The sequence below is a fragment of the Sarcophilus harrisii genome, chromosome 2 (genome assembly GCF_902635505.1).
Source record: "Sarcophilus harrisii chromosome 2, mSarHar1.11, whole genome shotgun sequence".
Lineage (NCBI taxonomy): Eukaryota > Metazoa > Chordata > Mammalia > Dasyuromorphia > Dasyuridae > Sarcophilus > Sarcophilus harrisii.
Window position 1 is genome coordinate 651,713,733 of NC_045427.1, and position 18,396 is coordinate 651,732,128.

At 54.9% G+C, this 18,396-nt stretch overlaps 1 protein-coding gene across 2 annotated transcripts in view; it reads right to left on the bottom strand.

Annotated features, from left to right (window-relative positions):
• Positions 1-14,904, bottom strand: part of RNLS (renalase, FAD dependent amine oxidase) — a 163,391-nt gene extending 148,487 nt beyond the window's left edge. The window contains exons 1-4 of one of the 2 annotated variants that reach the window (XM_031956986.1): positions 14,522-14,904; positions 13,388-13,493; positions 12,091-12,233; positions 8,475-8,633 (exon numbers count right to left, since the gene is read on the bottom strand). In XM_031956986.1, the coding sequence (XP_031812846.1) occupies positions 8,475-8,633; positions 12,091-12,233; positions 13,388-13,493; positions 14,522-14,738 (625 nt within the window). In that variant the 5' untranslated portion in view covers positions 14,739-14,904. The remainder of the gene's footprint in view (positions 1-8,474; positions 8,634-12,090; positions 12,234-13,387; positions 13,494-14,521) is intronic. The other variant, XM_003758901.4, reaches the window with a different exon arrangement.
• Between the last annotated feature and the right edge of the window lie 3,492 nt (positions 14,905-18,396).

Sequence of the window (18,396 nt, forward strand, 5' to 3'; positions counted from 1 at the left end):
CCAGTACTTACTTCCATGGGCTCAGGTGGGTTGGGCCTCAGTTTCCTGGAAATGGAAATGCCCTGGAGGCTTTCTAACTCTCCGTCTCTTATTGCATGAGGTGGGTGCAGGTGGGAGCCATGGGGCCATATCTACCCTTATGGCCACAGCAGACACCGAGCCCGGCTTAAATGGTACAAACTATGGTTAGCGCTGATATCGACTTGTGATAAAGTCCTCTGATAAAGCAGAACACTGCTCGAGTCTAACACTGCCTGTACAATCCGTGCCCCCCGGTTTTCTCACTCATCTTCACTCATCACTCTTCCCACCAGCTCAACTCAGTGCACTACGCTGGCTCGAGCTCCACGGGGAAATATCCCCAGCTTCCCGCCCTCGCCCTTCTCTCCCTCACCATATCCAAAGTCCCCTTTCTCCCCCCATTTCCCCTTGGTTCAAACCTTCTCTGTGTAAAAGCCAAGGTTCACATTAAGGGTGAGGAAGCTGAGTCTGGAACAGCACAATGCATCCTGAGCTGGTTTCATTGTCCATTCCCTCTCTGTAAAACTCAGAGTGAAGGGTGGCCCAGGAGACAAAAAACCAGCCTTGGAGTCAGGAGGACCTGAGTGCAAATCTAACCTCAGAAAAGAGACACTATCTGTGTGACCCTGGACAACTTGCAAATAAACCAAAATAACAACAAAAGCAAAAAAAAAACAAAAACAAAAACACAAAACTGGTTTCTTTTGCACAACCCAGTCAGCTCTCATAAAGATACATTGTCTAGTTGCAGTCCCGGAGCCCATCTCTATCCCCAGTTATTATTGATATCAATTGTTACATAAGCATTCTGCTTAGACACATACAGAAGAAGGTCTTTACATGGCAGATAGCTGGGATATCTTATGCATAAAAGCACATTACATAGCATTTACCACAGGTGTTCATTATATTGGGGATGGGACTGACAGGATTTTGAAATCCAAGCGTTAACAGTGTCATAAAACCATGGGTTTTCCTAGCAGAACTCTAGGAAACAATCTTTACTCCAAGTGTCTTTGACAAAGGTCTCATTTCGAGATGAACCAAATCAGTTCCAATAGAGCAGCAATGAACTGAACCAGCTACGCCCAGCGAAAGAACTCTGGGAGATGACTATGAAGCACTACATAGAATTCCCAGTCCCTCTATTTTTGTCCGCCTGCATTTTTGATTTCCGTCACAGGCTAATTGTACACTATTCCAAAGTCCGATTCTTTGTGCAGCAAAATAACTGTATGGACATGTATACTTATATTGTATTTAACTTATATTTTAACATATTTAACATGTATTGGTCAACCTGCCATCTTGGGGGAGGGAAGGAGGGGAAAAATTGGAACAAAAGGTTTTGCAATTATCAATGCTGAAAAATTACCCAGGCATATATCTTGTAAATAAGAAACTATAATAAAAAAATCTTTAAAAAATAAAATAAAGGTCTCATTTCTAAGCTGTATAGAGAATTGAGTCAAATTTATAAGCATGCAAGCCATTTCCCAATTGATAAATGGTCAAAGGATAGAACGAGCAGTTTTCAGTTGAAGACATCAAAACTATCTCTAGCTATCAAGTGCTCTAAAATACTTTTGATTAGAGAAATTAAAATGAGAACAACTCTGAGATACTATCTCACACCCACCAGATAGGTTAATATGAAAGAAAAGGAAAATAATAGCTGTTGGAGAAGCTGTGGGAAAATTGGAATACCCGTGCATTGTCAGTGGAGTTGTGAAATGAGCAATTTGGAATTATATCCAAAGGCCACCAAACCGTGGCTACTTTTTGCTCCACTTCTAGGTCTGTCTTCCAAAGAGATCATCACAAAAGGGAAATTCTGAGAAATTCTGAACAGGCAGGTTTCAGGAAGACCTGGAAAGATGGATACAAAGTGATGCAAAGTGAAACGAGTAGAAGCAGGAAAACACTGTACACAGTATCAGCGACATTGTGTGATGATCAACTATGACTGATGTATTCTCGGCTGTTCTCAGCAACACAGTGCTCAGAGTTCCTAAGATCCATGAAGGAAAATGCTACTCCATATGCAGATAAAGGACTGATTAACTCAGAATGCGGAATGAGGCCTATTTCTTTCACTTCCATTATTCTTGCTTGTGTTTATTTTCTTTTGATCTGTTTCTCCTTTCACAGCTGTAATGTGGAACCGTGTTTTATATGATAGCCCATGGATAAACCATGTCAGACAGTTTACCTCTTCAGAAGAGGGGATGGGAAGAGAGGAAAGGACAGAGGAACATTTGAAACTCAAAATCTTAAGAAATGAATGCTAAAAATCTTCTTGGCATGTGACTGGGGAAATGCTACTTTTAAAAAATGGCTTTCTTTGAGCAGGGCCAGGAGATCATTATATACTTCAACAACAATACTATATGATGATCAATTCTGATGGACCTGGCCATCCTCAGCAATGAGATGAATCAAATCAGTTCCAATGGAACAGGAATGAACTGAACCAGCTATGCCCAGGGAAAGAACTCTGGGAGATGACTAAGAACCACTACATAGAATTCCCAATCCCTCTATCTTTGCCCACCTGCATTTTGGATTTCCTTCACAGGCTAATTGTACACTATTTCAGAGTCTGATTCTTTTTGTACAGCAAAATAACGTTTTGGTCATGTATACTTATTGTGCATCTAATTTATACTCTAATATTTAACATCTACTGGTCATCCTGCCATCTGGGGGAGGGGGTGAGGGGAAGGAGGGGAAAAACTGGAACAAGAGGTTTTGCAACTGCCAATGCTGAAAAATTACCCATGCATATAACCTGTAAATAAAAGACTATTAAAAAAAATGGCTTTCTTAACATAAACAGAACCTTTGTTTATTCTCACTCAACAAGAGGTGGCGAAAACCTTCTAAACAACAACAAACATCCCTCTTTCGCCACCACAGTGGAGAAGATGCTGAGCTCCCCCATTCCCTTCAAGCTCTGCTCACGGGGCTGGGGGAGTCCTGCGGATCTTTTGGAGGGATCTGCTCTGGGCTTAGGAGGAATGAAAGCATCCGGTCTTCAACTTGAATACAGGGATGGGGATGGTAAAATAACATGAAGATGAACAGCGTAGCCATCATGACTATCCCCTCAAAAACTCCTAAACCGTCCTCTTTTCTTCTTTCACATTTAACCAAAAGCAGCCCAATGAGACGTGCAAGAGGAAGGCCCGTCCGACCTCCAGCCTGGGGTAACTCTTGGGAAACCGGCTGACGTGGACGCTATTTCTTCTGTATTTCTGTCCTTGTCTCTCCTGGCTCTCTAAATGAGGCTTCCCGATGGTTGCCTCCCTCAGATCCTTCACAGGCGGGTCACAGACTCCGTGGGCTTCCGCCCTCTGGGGAGGCAGCTTTCCTCATTCCTCACCCCAGGTCATTGTGCTCAGTGTAGATCTACTGAAGACACTCCGGGGGATCTCAGTTTGTTAGACACGATCTCAGCCCATCTGGTTCAGATCTTCTGGGCAGATGAGAAGGTGAAGCCCGAGAGACGAGCAATTTCTCCTCACCCCCAGCCAACCAGTAAGCTCCGGGTCTGGCTTCGGCTCCCGAGCCTGGGCCTCTCTCCCTTGTGACATCATATTTTATGTGGTGTCTGTCAGCGGCTTCAGTCTCGTTGTTAGATTAAGGATGTGCAGCTGACAAAATGCCCCAGGACTAAAAATCAAGAGAATCAAAGAATGTTGGCTCTGGGCAGCACAGTGATTAAACTCACGCAAGAAACGGGTGCAGGGACGTCCTGATGGCTGTGGCTCAGTGTGTGCCCACCTGGACTTCTGCCTGCCTGACTTCAGCCCGTGTTTCCATCTCACCTGGATTCTCCCTGGGTCCGGATCCCGTAACGGCCACTTGCCCTGCAGCCCCCTTCTCCCGGGATGGGCCGTGAGCAGGGCCGCCATCTTGGAGAAGAACCAGGCCCACCCCCCACCCCCGGCCTGGGCTTCAGAGTTTGGGAACTTCGACACTTCTGACTCCCCCCTCCATTCCCCCCCCACAGCCCTTTCCAGTGCCCTTTGCTGGTGGCCTTAATTCTCTGCCCCCAGTACAGTGTGAGCTCCTTTCCTCCACTAGTTGGGGCTTTCTCAGGAGGGGCTCAGCCCCCAAAGAGGGGGTCCCTTGGGCCAGGGAGGAGCCGGTACAGGGCCCCTAAGGGACAGGTCACTCTCTGGGACCTTGGTCAGGGGGAGCCTGGGTAAATGAGCAGTGCCCATTGCCTGGGAAAGGTTAACCCGGGAGCTAGAGGAGGGTCACAGACAGGACTCATGCTTAAGAAATGCCAAACTGAGGGCTTCTAGGAAAGGAGTCCAAGGGAGGGAGCAGAAGCTGAAGCAGAGGGAAAGAATTACAGGAGAAGCCGTGGCAAACCAGCCCTGGATGCGGACGTGGGGGCCGCGGGTGTGGAGGACGGCCCACCCTGCCAGAGCCGGCTGAGGGACGTCCCGGCCCCCCTCACAGCAATGAGCTCGGCCTGGAGCCTGGCCCATGTCCTTACAGGGGCCCCCAGAGACCCGTGGGCCCAGAGCAGGTCCCAGGACCTCGCAGTTGGCCTCCGTGGGAAAAGAGGAGAAGCCTTTGGGCAGGAGGCAGCCTTGTAAAGGCCCTCAGCACTGCGGCGGCCCCTGGGCATTGGCTCAGGCCATCCCGGCTCCATCCTCCATCTGGCCACCAAAGGAGTTTTCCTAAAGCACCCCCTGCTCCACAATCTGCTGTGGCTCCTACTGCTCCCAGAGCCAGGGCAGAGCCAGGCTCCCGCAGGGTAGGCCCAGGAGCCCTCCCCCCCATCAGCGCTTTCTCCGGACAGGCGCCCCCTCCTCCTGCTCCCACAAGGGTCCCGGGGGCAAAAACCATCTTCTCCCTTCCCTTGTGTCCCCAGGGTCTAGCCCTGGGGGGGGGGGGTTGGTGAATGCCCTTTGGTTGGGTGAGGTACCCAAAGGCCTCCAAGGCCCCGTCTGCAGAAACTGCTTCTGGGACAGGCGCCACTAGGTGGCAGTGACGTCCACATGTCCGTACCCCTGCCCCAGAGGGAGGCTGATAAAGGCCCCTTCCTTGCAGACCCCGGGCTGTCAGGCAGGGCCAGCCCTCCCGGGGCTGTGCGGGGCCTCCTGGGCTCAGGCCTTCCTTCAGGACAAGCCCTGTGGCCGGAGAGGGGATGTCCCTGACCCAGAATCCCCCACGGCAGGAGTCTGCCGCAGGACACAGTCCTGGGCTGAGCCCAGCCTCTCCCCCAGCACGGCCCCTCGGGAGGAAGGCTCCTCCGTCAGGGTAATGGGAGCACCGGTCCGGGTGGGGCCCCCGAGCCCTCCTGAGGCCGGGCCCAGCACCCTCTCTTCTCCGTCTGTCTCATCACCCCATCACATGCAGAACAAAGAAAAGGGGCCCCAGGTGTAGGCGCGTAGGTTCCCAGCCCCAGGACTCCCCCTCCTCATAGCCTCGCCCTCTCTCCTCAGAGGCTGGGTCTCCACTTCCCAGGGGAGTGGTCAGACACGGCTGCTCTCACCTAGCTGTGCCACCGAGGGGCTTCTCTGACTGACCACCACGTCCCAGAGCCAGCCCTCTTCTCTCCTCTGCCTCCCCCTCCTTCCTTCCAGGGGCTCCTGGGGGGGGGGGGACTTTTTCTCTTGGAACGCCCGCTCTTGCCCAGTGTCTGGCCAGGAGCCAGGACCTGGCAGGGCGGCCTGGGGTGAGAAGAAAGGGGGACTACAGCAGGACAGTGAGGCCCAAGAGGTGCCCAGCTGGACTTCTGGCAGTCCAGGAATCTCCTGCCACCATTGCTCTGGGCCCTGGGCTCTGGGGCTTCGAATGTGGAAGGCCTTGAACCCTGGACGGCCTGTCTAGGAAGCCTGGATGAGCCTCCACAAAACAAGCGGTGAGTTCTCGGACACTGTGGCTGCAGAAGGTTCCCTAATGCGTGCTGTGTGAGGCTGTGCTTGGGGCAACCTGGGGGTCAACCAATGGTCTGGGGGAGACGGTCCCGTGGGAAGGGCTGCTGAGGACGTTCAACGCTCCCTTCGTTCCGTTCTCTTTTACTTCCCTGTCTTGCTGCCAATGTCCGGGACATCCGGTTTCTCGGATAAACAGGTCTGTCAGTGGGGCCCAGAGCCAGCCGTCTGAATGGGGCCCTACCAACACTGAGGCCCTCGCACCGAGGCCTGGCAGAGGGAGAGCAGCATCCTTGGGAAACCCCAGGGACCAGCTGGGGCAGGGATCCCGGGAGCGCATCCTTAGGCCTCGGGCTCTGCTGCTGGAGCAGAACACAGGCTCACAAAGGACGCAGGCTCACAAAAGATGTTCTTGCCTCGCTGGGCAGAAGGGACGGCCGCCACCAGGGCCGACCACTGCCCATCCAGCCTAGGGCATCAGGGGTGGAGAACCACAAGGAGCCAAGGGCACGAGACAGACAAGAAATGGAGGCGCAAGGACTCGAATTCGGCCTCCAGCGGAGCGGCTGGGAGCCTGGGCCCGGGCAAGACGGCAGAAGGAGAGGAGCCGGCCCCAGCCAGAGCCTGCTGGACAACAGAGCCTTGAAGGCCAAGCCACAAGAGTGGGCCATGGCACAGGGCAGGCCACAGCACAGAGGGGGCCACGGCACCACAGCGGGCTGCAGCAGGCTACTCGGACCCTGCAGGCTCCCCAGGTGAGCCAAATCCTAGCTAGAATTAACCCTGTTTCAGGCTGGGAACTCTGGGGCAGCGAGCCCGCCCTTCTGGGCCTCAGGAAGATCCTTCTGGTCTCCTCTTTGGATGCCTTGCCTTGCATGGGTGCCCACCTTCTGTAAACAGCCGGCGCTCATTCTGAGTCCAAGTGTGGTCCCAAGATCCAGGAAAGGGGGCCTGAGCTCCAGGACATCAGAGCACCTTCGATGGATTGAGGCAGCTGACCTGTCTGCCCTGCCCTGCCCCGGCCCCCAGCCTGGCAGCACCCCCGGGGTGATGAGCAGGGTGACCCAGCGCTGCCCTGCCTCCTCGGCACCAGCTCACACCGAAGCAGGGCCCAGACCTGCAGTCAGAAGGCCTGGGCTCGAGTGCTGACCCCAATGCCCCCGAGTGTGTGGAGCCTCCCTGGAGCTGCCCCTCAGGCCCTCCCTGCTGATTCTCCGTGCTGGGCAGATGAGGGGCCCCTGCAGGACCGCGGAGTGGGGGACTCCAGGCCAACTAGCAGAGAATGTCAGGCCGCCCGCCTCTCTGTGCCTCGGAAACAGCCAATGCCCGCAGCGCCCCCTCCCCGGGGCACCTCCCTCTGTTAGTCAGCCCCTGGCACACGGAGCCCACCTTCCCATGGAAGTGTCGTCATTCACGGTGCTTGGGTCTCCAGACCAGCCCACAAGAGCCCACGATGTGGCGGGACTGTCACATTATACACTGTTATTATTTAGTACCTGAGCTGGGCCTGGGTGGCTCACAGCCCCTCCCAGTCCCTGCAGGAGCTGCAGAAACGGGAGTGGGAGCCCCTTCCCCCAGCGCCCGGGCGGAGCAGGAGGCGGGGAGCAGGAGGCGGGGACCACCTCCCCCCAGGGGCAGCTTGAGTGGGACTCCAGCAGCGGGTGAGAAATACGGGCAGGCAGTGATTTCTGAATCAGAGACCCCGTAATCTGAGAGGGGGGGAAGTAAATCACAGCCCAAGGAAACACAGCTGACAGTCTCTGAGCCCGGACCCAAGCTCTGCCCTCGGCAGGGACAGGCGGCGGCAGAAGCCCAAGGACAGGGAAGAGTAACGACTTAGAGAATCCTAAAGAACAGTGCAAATCCCCTTCCTGTGTCCGCGTTACTTTTATGTTTGCATTAACACGTGTTCTGTGTGTGTGAGTGTGTGTGTCTGTGCACACGCTAACACAAAGGCCCCTCCAACACCAGTGACGCCCCCGGCACACCCTGCAGTCCCAACAACGGACGGGTCTGAGCCACTTTGAGGTTCTGCCTCCCAGCAGCCCCGGGAGCGGCGCCTGCTCCAAAGAGCCTCTGGCCGCTTCTTTCCCAGCCCGGCCCGTCAGTTCCTCGGCATTTACTGGCACCCGGCAGCCGCGGTGACTCTCGCGCCCCCGCCCAGGGACTGACCCTTGTTACCCAGACGACCAGCGGTTCCCGTGTATAATAACCCGGCTTAGGCCGGTGCCTTCCTGCCCCGTGTGGACGAGAGCCGTGGGTTGAGCAGCGCCCTGCGCCGGGCCCTGGGCTGAGCACTGGGGGTCACAAGGGAGCAAGCACTTCCCTTGGACAAAGAACACACTTTCACCTCAAAGGTCCTCCCCGAACCTGACTTCTGAGAACAGGCCGGGACCCTGACTTCCGCCACAAAGGCACGGAGACCTTGGTGAGGGGCAGCTGCTTTGTCGCACGACCGGAGGCGAGAGTGGGTCAGGGCCGGTGGGGGCCCTGAAGCCCCCGAGCGCAGAGGCGGGGCCCCCTCTGGCCCCCCAGGAAACAGGAGAGAAGACTTACAGTTCTTGATGTCCCCCTGGAGCTGAAGGATCTGGGGAACGGGCATCGTGAGGATGATGATGTCGAACAGCTCTGAGCCTCCCATGTCCCTGTGGACTTCCCACTTGTCATCTTTGAGGTAGATCTCGGTTACTCGGTGCCCATAGGAGACTTCCACCCCTGGAATGAAGAGGAAAGCGGGTTTAGATGGTCCTTTGGAGAGAGAATCGGCTCCCGCTCCATGCTGCCCAGGGCCGGCCCTGCCTGAGGGGAGGCAGAGGGCATGTCAGGGGTCACATGGGGTCCCGGAAGGGCAGGCAGTGGGTGGGGGGGTGTTCTCTGACTAAATCTATTCACCAGGGCCCCTCCCCCTCAGGAGAAGGGGCCCTTCCCTCCACATCATGGTGGTCACCAGGATCCCGGCCCCAGGTGTTCACCCAAGGGGAACAAAGGCCTATTTTGTGGCATTCTGGAGACCCTAATGCTGGTCCATCACTTCCCAACGCCAGGCCCAGGAGTGGCCCGAGGCAGCTGGATGCTGTTACAGAACACTACGAGGGAAGTGGGGCTGGCCAGGGGCCCGTGCACAGTCTCCATCACTATGGGGGCAACATGGGGAGCGGCAAGGGAAACCTCCCTCTGAGGTGGGGCCTTGGCTCTGCTCCTCGCCCGCTGGGCAACCCGGATCCAAGTACTGTCCCTCGAGACCCTCTCTGCACTATGAAGCTCTGCACAAGGCGGTCCCCAAGGCTCCTTCCAGGCCAGAATCTTACGATCCTGGAGGAGCGGGGGTGAGGGAGCGGGAGGAGAGGCCGACAAAGGCGATCAGGAAGCAAAGGGAGGTCTCGGCTACAAAAGTGGCTCATGAAGGGCCATCCTGACACCTTCAGGGAGGACCAGTCAAGAACCAGCCGTGACAGCTCCTTAGGGCCCCAGGTCACAAACCCCAGCAGGTGCCCTTACACCTACGAGAACAAAGGGATTTCCAAAATTTCTCTTCCGCTGTATATACTTACAAGAGAAAATGAAAGAACCCAGACGTACATAATGGTTTTGTGGCTGTATGATTTGTGACAAAAAGCAAGGGGGGAAAGGTGTGCCCAAGAACGCTAAACAAGTCGGGAAAAGAAGCACGTTTTAAGAGATTATGAGGAGTGTGAAGACGCCACAGAAAAGTGGTGAATCTCTACGGAGTGATGCAGCCGGAAGAAGGCTGAGGGAAAGGAACAATGTTCAAAATGGTGGCTCTGACGGGCACCGAAGCTGAAATCAAGGACAATAGTCGGGGGGCAGGGCAACTTTGGCTTTGGAGGCCACAGTCCCCACGTCACGTGTGTGTGTATCACACAAGTTCTTATAGATGAATTATAGCTACATGTAACACTGTGTGTGCATGTGCACATACACACGTGTGTATCACGGATGCATATGTTATAGGCACATACGTATTGTACATGTATTTATGTGTCTGCATTTCTATGAATTAAACTGGGGAAACCAAAAATCTCTACAAACACTTGTAACGTCCGGCCTAGCTTTCCGGAGGGCCCTGGGACCAGCCTTGGTCTTAGTGCAGGAGGCAGGAGAGTCACCACGAGGCTGGTCAGAGATGGAATGTCTCTTTTCCAGTCCTTCTCAGCCCTTATATACCTTGTTGTAATTACATCACTACAGAGTACCATGTATGTGGGAACTAGGGAGCCATGACATCGCCGCACTGAGCACTCAGGATATATGGGAACTGGGGAGCCATTATCTCATCAGTTCCACTGAGATAACACCTTGTTTCAAGTCTGCTTCTCCACAAAGACCGAGCATCTCTAACGAGATCTTATCAAGGCAAATGGGTGTAATGTTCTCTTCTCTATAATATAATGGTTCTCTGGGAGCAGGTTTCTTGGGGAGCTTCTGGAGGCAGCCTTAGTTTCAGTTCAGATCAACAATCACCTCAGATGCAGCCAGCTGGTAAAATCCAGTCTCTTCCAAAATATCCCCGTTAGCTTTCCTAGAGGCCTCTCTCTCTCCTTGGTTCCCAGAGCTCTTGTTGCTAGTCTTTTGCCTCTTCCAGCTTCAGCCTCTCTTCTTCCGAATCCTGGCTTCCCAACTGATTCCTGGCCGAGGCTTCAAGGGCTTCCCGTGAGCTTGTTCTTTTATATGCTGTTTTAGAGCTGGGAACTCAAAGGCTGACTCCTCCTCCGAGAGTGGGATTGTGGGAGCTGTGACTTGTGAATCTCCCGAAGTGCCTCCCAGTTCCAGGGCTTAGCACCTTTTACGAATCACGACAAATAGGGAATGGGGAAAATCAACAGACAAACACAGAAGTCTGGAAAAAGGAATGGAAGCACCGGGAACAATGGTTTCCAGGTTTGGAGACAATGGGGGCACATCGTGGCAGCGGGAGCACACCCGGGTACAGTAGCTGTGGGGGATGGCGCAGGCACGTGGCCAAAGGGGACCAAAAAGTGAAGTCCGGGAAAAGATCAACTAACCCTCAGTTTACCAAAAATGGGAAAGGGGGAAACTCCCAATTTTTTTTAGCAGCTGGGGGCTCCAGAGTGCTCAAAGCACTGGAGCGGGAAGCTTCATGAGTTCAAATGCAGCCTCAGACATTTAGATGGTGGGCACTTCAGCCCGTCTGCCTCAGTTTCCTCATCTGTGAGATGGGCTGAAGGAAATGGCCAACCCTCCGTCTTTGCCAAGAAAACCCCAAATGGGGTCACGACTTGTCTGGAACGACCGAACAACAACAATCACCCTTTTTAAAGGCAACTGCTGAAGGAAGCATCCCAGAAGCAGAAAGATAAAAGGAGATAGTCCAGAACCGCCGAATTCACCACGAGTCCTCAGACACACAGAGAAACTCACCCAGACACACGCCAAAGACTCAGTGATCAGAAGAATTTCCCCCACAACTAAGAAGAGGAGTATCCCTCATCAAGATCATCCAGTTTGAATCCTTCAGGGCGAAGGGCCCACCACGAGAAAACACAAAACTGGGGCCTAATTCTAAGAAAAGTCAAGAGAAATCAGACTTCATCCCACGATCTTCTACAGCCTCAACGAGAAACAGGGCCCAAAGTTTTAAGGGAATTTTTTCTATATTTCCAGTTCCCCATAAAATCCCTAAGCAATTTCCTATGAAAAAAGAGAGTAGGCAAAGTCATTTATCGGAAAGCAGCCCCAGAACAAAGCTCTAGGCAACTTCCAGAGAGAGCTGCAAACAGGGACAGTTGACGGGGCAACAAGTGGAAGACCTTTAGAACTCTTAAGCCCCAGGCCATCACACATGGATCAAGGAGCTAAACGCAAAGCCGGTTTTCAGGAACTTTCCCGCTTTCAGGCTCCTCAGAGACCGCCGGTCGCCCCGTCTGGATTTCCGAGGAGGACACTGAGCGTGCCCGGCTTTGGGTGGGAGCCCCCGCCCGGCCTTGTCCAGCAGCCACGCTCTGCTGCCGGCACTGTTGTGAAGCCGTGCCCTCCCGCCCACTGGAAGGCAAGCTCCTCAGAACCTGGAGAGAGCCGGCGCCCGCTAGTTCTTCTTCTCCACACGCTTTCCCCACCTGCAATTTCTGCTTTTCTTTTTCCTTCGGGAGCCTCGTGTCCCAGAGCCCCCCCCCGCGAGCCCGGGACACATCACCTGATTCTTTCAGAAAATGCTTCACGACGGTGGAGATGCCGTGGGGGGCCACGAAGTTGCGATCCCCTTCTTTCCCCACCAGGCCGTCGATGCAAGCGGCGAGCGGCTTCAGGACCCCGCTGGTCAGGAGCTCCTCGTAGAAGCTGAAAGGCAGAGCAGACGGTGGGCCCAGGCCCGGGAGCGCGGTCCCGCCCCCTCTGGGAGAGCCGGCTCCCCGGGGTCCTTGCCCCGCTCTAGGGCAGGCCCGGAGGGGGCAGGGCCCAGGGGGCCTTAGGGGCCCCCCTTCCCAGCACATGCCCGGGGGAGGGGCTTCCTGCTGAGGGGCGTCCGAGCTGACCGGCAGCGACCTTCCCCATGGGCCAAACGGCCCCCCTCCTTCCTCTGCCTGTGGGCATGTGCCATCCATGTCAGGGGGGGGCACCCACACAAGGGGGCTGCAGAGTCACGCCTGGGGCCGCAGGCCCCTCTCGGGCAGGGGACACCTGCCCGCCAGGCAGGCTCAGAGCGGAGGGCCGGGCTCTGGTGCCGTCCCGGCCCCCCCGGGGGGCGCTGCCCGGTGCCCTCCTGCTAGCCAGCTCCCGGGGGGAGAGGACGCCGTGGGGCAGGGCGCCCCCTCGGTCCTGCTGGGATTGGTCTGGACCCCAGACCCGGCGCCCCTGAGAAGTCACCCCATGGGAGGTGAACGTGGGGTCCCAGAGGAGAGCCGCGGCTGAGTGTGAGGGGAGGCTCCCCCTCCCGCCCGCCCCGGGTCCTGGAGAAGGGGCCTCGGGCCCACCCGCCCCAGCACCCGCCGTGCTCCGAACTGGTCTCCCCCCTGGAGCTGGGCGCCTCCTCTGCGGCCTGCCCAGGGTCTGCGTCCCAGACTGACGGGCCTGACCCCCAGCTCCCCTCCTCCCCCCCCCCAGCCTCATCTCGGCCCCGTTTCCTCCCGCCGAGGAGCCACTCCTTCTGCCACAGGCCAGTCGGTGACTCCTGCCCTGCCGCCCATGCTCGGGGAGGCCTGGGCTCCCCCGAAACCTGAGGGGGGCAGCACAGACCCCCCACTTCTCACCAGGCCCCTCGGCTGGCCCAGTGGTTATCCCCCAACCCGACCCGGCCAGATCCTCCTGCTCCCCTCCCCCCGTCAGCCTCTTGATATGGGAACTTCCTTTGTGTCCCCAGGGCTGAGCAAGGGGCCTGCTGCACACAGCAGGTGCTTCATAAATGCAGAACACGCGCCATTTGGGAAGGAGGGCAAGGATGGAGGAAGGGCCTCCTGCCCGGCTTCTGCCCGTGCTGTGCCCTCTGGCTCACTCACCTGTGATGCTGCTGGGCGGAGCGGGGCGTGCACGTGATATACTGAGCCCCCAGGTCTGCCCTGCAGTGGGGGTCCTGCGCACTCTGGACTGTGGTCATTCTTCCCCCTGCAAGAGAGGGAGGGGCAGATCCGGTGCTGACCGCGTGCCTCTTCTATGGGGGTCTCGTGTTACACCCTGCGCTTCCTGGGTGATTAACCAGCTTTGGGAAGGGGGCTCTCGTGTTAAACCATGGGCTTCCTGGGTAAATGATCATCTTTTATTTGAGGGGACATAATGTTAAACATCGGGCTTTCCACATAATGAGCATCTCTGGGGAGGGGTGCATAATGTTTAACATCGGGCTTTCCACATAACTGATAATTTACGGGTGGGGTGTATAATGTTTAACATCGGGCTTTCCACATAACCGATAATTTATGGGTGGGGTGTATAATGTTTAACATCAGGCTTTCCACATAACCGATAATTTATGGGTGGGGTGTATAATGTTTAACATCGGGCTTTGCGGATGGTTGAGAGCACCTCAGGGGTGACTTCCGCCACTAACTTTTGACAGGTCGGGGTTCGGGGAGCCCCGTGCCCGAACTGGCCGTGGGGCTGCGAAGGCCTCGGACCCCACTCTCGCCGCCCCGTCCCCGGCTGCCCAATTTCCGGCCTCAGTTTCCCCAGCTGTAAAACGCAGCGCCGGGGTCAGCCAGAAGCCCCTCGCATACAGCTGGGATGCCGGCTCCTACTCCGGCCAAGGCTCCTTCCCCTGCCCCTCCCCCCGGGCCTCAGTTTCCCCGCGGGCACAAAAAAACCTGGGCTCCCAAGGCGCCCGTATGAGCCCTGCCCTTAAAGCCAGAGTCAAGGTGGGACGCGGCAGGTCTCGGTTCTGCGCATGCCCAGAGGAACTTTCCTAGCGATGACATCACCGGCTCAAGGGAAAAAAGACAGCAGAGAGGGGGCGGGGCTCAACGAGCAGGGAAGGCGGAAGCGGGGCCCCAACGCGCCTGCGCGCCTTCTTCTTTCCCTTCCGCGTCGGTGACGCGCCCTCAAGCTCGCGGCCTATCGCTGAGCGCACGCCCGCGCACGCGCAAAGGTCTCCGAGGAACCGGGGGGCGGGACCTCTGAAGCGGACCTCGCGCACGCACCTGAGTCGCGTGACTGCTCCCACACGGCCACGCTCGCGGGGCGTCCCCGCCTCAGCAGCGCCGCACACAGGCCACCCGTGAGCCCAGCGCCCACGACCAACACGCGAGCCATGGCGATTCTGCTCCGCTCAACTGTGGCGTCGCGCCCCTCCCCCTGACCCCTGAGCGACCGCCTCCCCGGGGTTACCGCGCCTGCGCGCCCGCGGGCGTGGCTCATGATAGTGCCGAGGAGACGCCCGGGCCGGCAGGAAGTCAGGGAGGGTCCGCTGTCGGGTCTGAGCCCCCGGCCCCAAGCTGCTTGTGCCTGGGGAGACAGACACCCGCCACCCCCGCCTTCGAGGAGCTTCCGGCGTGAAGGGGTGGGGCTAATGCGCGCGCCGACGCGGCTCCGCCCACGCCGTCACGTGACCGAGGGGCCAGGCGCGGAGCGAGGAGAGGCGCGATTCCTGTGGCCCTGCCCCTTGGGCCGCCAATCGGAGCTTTCTGGGGTCGAGGCGGCAAGCGCTTACTAAGCATGAGAAGCATTGCCGCCAGATCCCGTCTGCCTCAGGAAATGACACCGGGAAACACCTATTAGTGGCCTGCTGTGTGCAGGCCCCATAAACACCTATTAGGGGCCTGCTGTATGCGAGGCCAGATAAACACCTATTAGTGGCCTGCTGTATGCCTGGCCGATAAACACCTATTAGTGGCCTGCTGTGTGCGAGGCCAGATAAACACCTATTAGTGGCCTGCTGTGTGCAGGCCCGATAAACACCTATTAGGGGCCTGCTGTGTGCAGGCCCGATAAACACCTATTAGGGGCCTGCTGTGTGCAGGCCCGATAAACACCTATTAGTGGCCTGCTGTGTGCAGGCCCGATAAACACCTATTAGGGGCCTGCTGTATGCTAGTCCTGATAAACACCTATTAGTGGCCTGCTGTATGCCTGGCCGATAAACACCTATTAGGGGCCTGCTGTATGCGAGGCCAGATAAACACCTATTAGTGGCCTGCTGTACACCTATTAGTGGCCTGCTGTATGCGAGGCCAGATAAACACCTATTAGTGGCCTACTGTATGCAAGGCCTGATAAACACCTATTAGTGGCCTACTCTATGCTAGTCCCTGGGCGAGGCCCCGGGTCAAAAGGGCAAAGGGAAATAATCCCTCCCCATCCGAGCTCGGAGGCTGACCCGCCTGGTCGGACCTGCCAGAGCCTGCCCATCCAACCCCTCACTGGATCATTACCCTGCCAATCAAGGCATTTAAAGAGATTTCAACAGAGATTGGTGTAAAAAAATACAGCTTCGAATGGCCTCTATTACATTCCAAAACAAGGACGGTAACAGCCAGTGTCTGGTCCTTATCATGGCCAGTTGGGGGGGAAAAGACCAAAAGTAGAACGGAACTGTGTGGGCGGGGGCTAGACCCCCTTCCGCAAACTGACTACTCAGAGGCATCTTACTCAGACTTTGCAGTAGAGGTCCGAGCAGCCCAGCTGAGCAGCCCAGCGTGCTGGAAGCAGGAAGTCAATTGTATAGCAAAAGACTTGCTTCATTGGATGCACTGAAAAGGAAGCAACCACTGACCGGTGGTCAGCAAGGCTGTCTACTTCCTGTGGGCCACATGACTTCCTGAAGCTCAGATTTAGGCTCTGACCTTTTCTGCCCTGCAGCCCTCTGAGAATAGGGATCGTGTGACTTACTGAAACTTGGGCCTAAGGTCTGACCCCCTCGACCCCCTCCTTCTCATAGACTTTTCTGAGAAATCCTCACCTGGTCCCATTCAGAACAGCCTGACCGCTCCTCAACAAAAAAGATTCTATTTTTCAGTCATTGAGCTTAAAAAAGCTACGAAGAATCTATTTGTTCTTTGATTAATTCAAATATTTGAGTCCCAGCAAAACGCCAGGGACACTTACCCCATCTGGAAAGACCCATAAAATGAAAGAGTTGAAATAAACTTACAATTGATTCAACAAGCATCTGTTCAATAACCTTTTCAATGCAATTCACCTCATCTTACAAAAAGAATCCGCAGAAAAGAGCCAAGATTTGCTCAGAGTCTCACAGAGTTGGTAACAGAACAAGAATTAGAATCCAAGTGGTGGCTTTTTTTCCCATAGTGCTCCATCACCTGCCTCACCTGGGCATTGCCAGGGTTAGACGGCAGAATGTTGACAAGTAGAACGCGTCTTTACAGAAGTAAATTTGTGGGTAGTGACTTGCTCATAAGTCTTCCCCGCAATGTGCTGCTTCAAAGGGATACCCAGGGCTTGCTTTTCCACTGGAACACCTACAGTTAGTGGGGCGGGATCAGTGTTTTGGACTGCAGGGACAGGATTGTTGCTGTCATGGTCTGGAACTCTTTATTGTGGAAGAGATGCAGTGAGATCTTCTTGCTATCATCCATAACTGAGGCCCAACCAAAGTGGAGGAAGGAGTCAAAGACAAAGGAACAGATGGCTGGGCAAGAATCAGAGGAGGGTTGCCGGAAACTGGAGAGCTCTTCTTGCCCTTCCCTTTGTTGTTACTAACAACCCTGGATATTAGTCAAACTGTCCAGTTCCCCGCTGTCAGGCTCCAGTCTCTCTACTTCAGCCATCTAGGCCTTGAGTCACAGAGGAGTGCTGCCATGTCTATGATCTGTCTCTGGCACACTTTTCCACTTTAGGACTCCACCTTGGCACCCTACATCACAATTGCCCAGTAAGTCCATTGTACAGATTTTGCTTTAAAGAGAGTCCGTGCCTTGGTGCTTCCCCAGTGTCTCTCCACTTGGGCAATGGGTCAGGAGCTTCACTAAGCATCCGGGCTTCCCATGTGCCTTATCCATTCCCTTTCTTCTACATCCTCCTTCTACCTCCTTTGGGGTTTTTTGACAGCACACACCCACATCCCATCAGGACAAGAGTTCTGTGCCTGTCTCCATAGTAGTGGTCACAGCAGGGATCTTCCAAGTGCCCTTCAAAGGTGGCTTGGAATGGAGTAGGGTCAGGTTAGAGGATTAATTTCTTGACCCATTTTCTTTTTGGTGGAACATGACAACCAGGATAGTGGGAATCCTAGAAGCATTACACGACTGGAAGATAAAAAAAACATGATTCCTGCAAATTACTGTTGTGTACCTAGCATGTACTCCATGTTATGCAGTGAAGGTTAGGGAACTCAAATGTTTGAGAAAAGTGGAGTATGGGAAAGTAAGGAGGCCTGTTATCTTCCTGGCCTATGATTGGGAGAGGTAGATTTTGGCAAGCTTGTGCCATAATCAGCAAGGAGAAGGGCTCCAGGTGGGAATCGACATAGCAGGAAAAGCAGGAAAAGAAGAAGACTTCGCAAGAGAGGGACACTCTCTGCCTAGGACTAAATTGGCCCTTGGAATGGGTCCAGTACACCTGTGTCTCATTAATTCTGCACGCCTCTACTGCCTTCCCTGGACTAGAAATGGTTCTCATTTCTAATGCTTTTCCTGCTCCTAAATCTGTACCACTAACAGAAATGGAGGGTGGGATGATGGAATTATCTGCATTCAGTTTCCATCTAGGATAAAGCTGTTTAATTCAGTAGAATTTAACTAAAAGCAAGGAAATACCTTTAGCAAGCTTTTTATCATTAGCAAGGACTTGAGAAACAAGATGACATAGGCACATACATAGAAAAGTGCATTGACAAAAACAGAATTTTGGAACTGGTCAGGAGTTCAGCAACCATCCGGGAAATGCGGGTTTCACTGTGAAACATATCTCATCTTATAGAAAAGTGGGAGGGGAAAGGGGAAAAGGGAAGGAGTAGACTAAATAGAAGGGAAAAGAGAAATAGTACGAGAAAGGTATAAGAAAAGGGGAAGGTCTCTAAAGGGGGAGGACTGCTTGAGACAAGTAGTGCTCCAAAGTA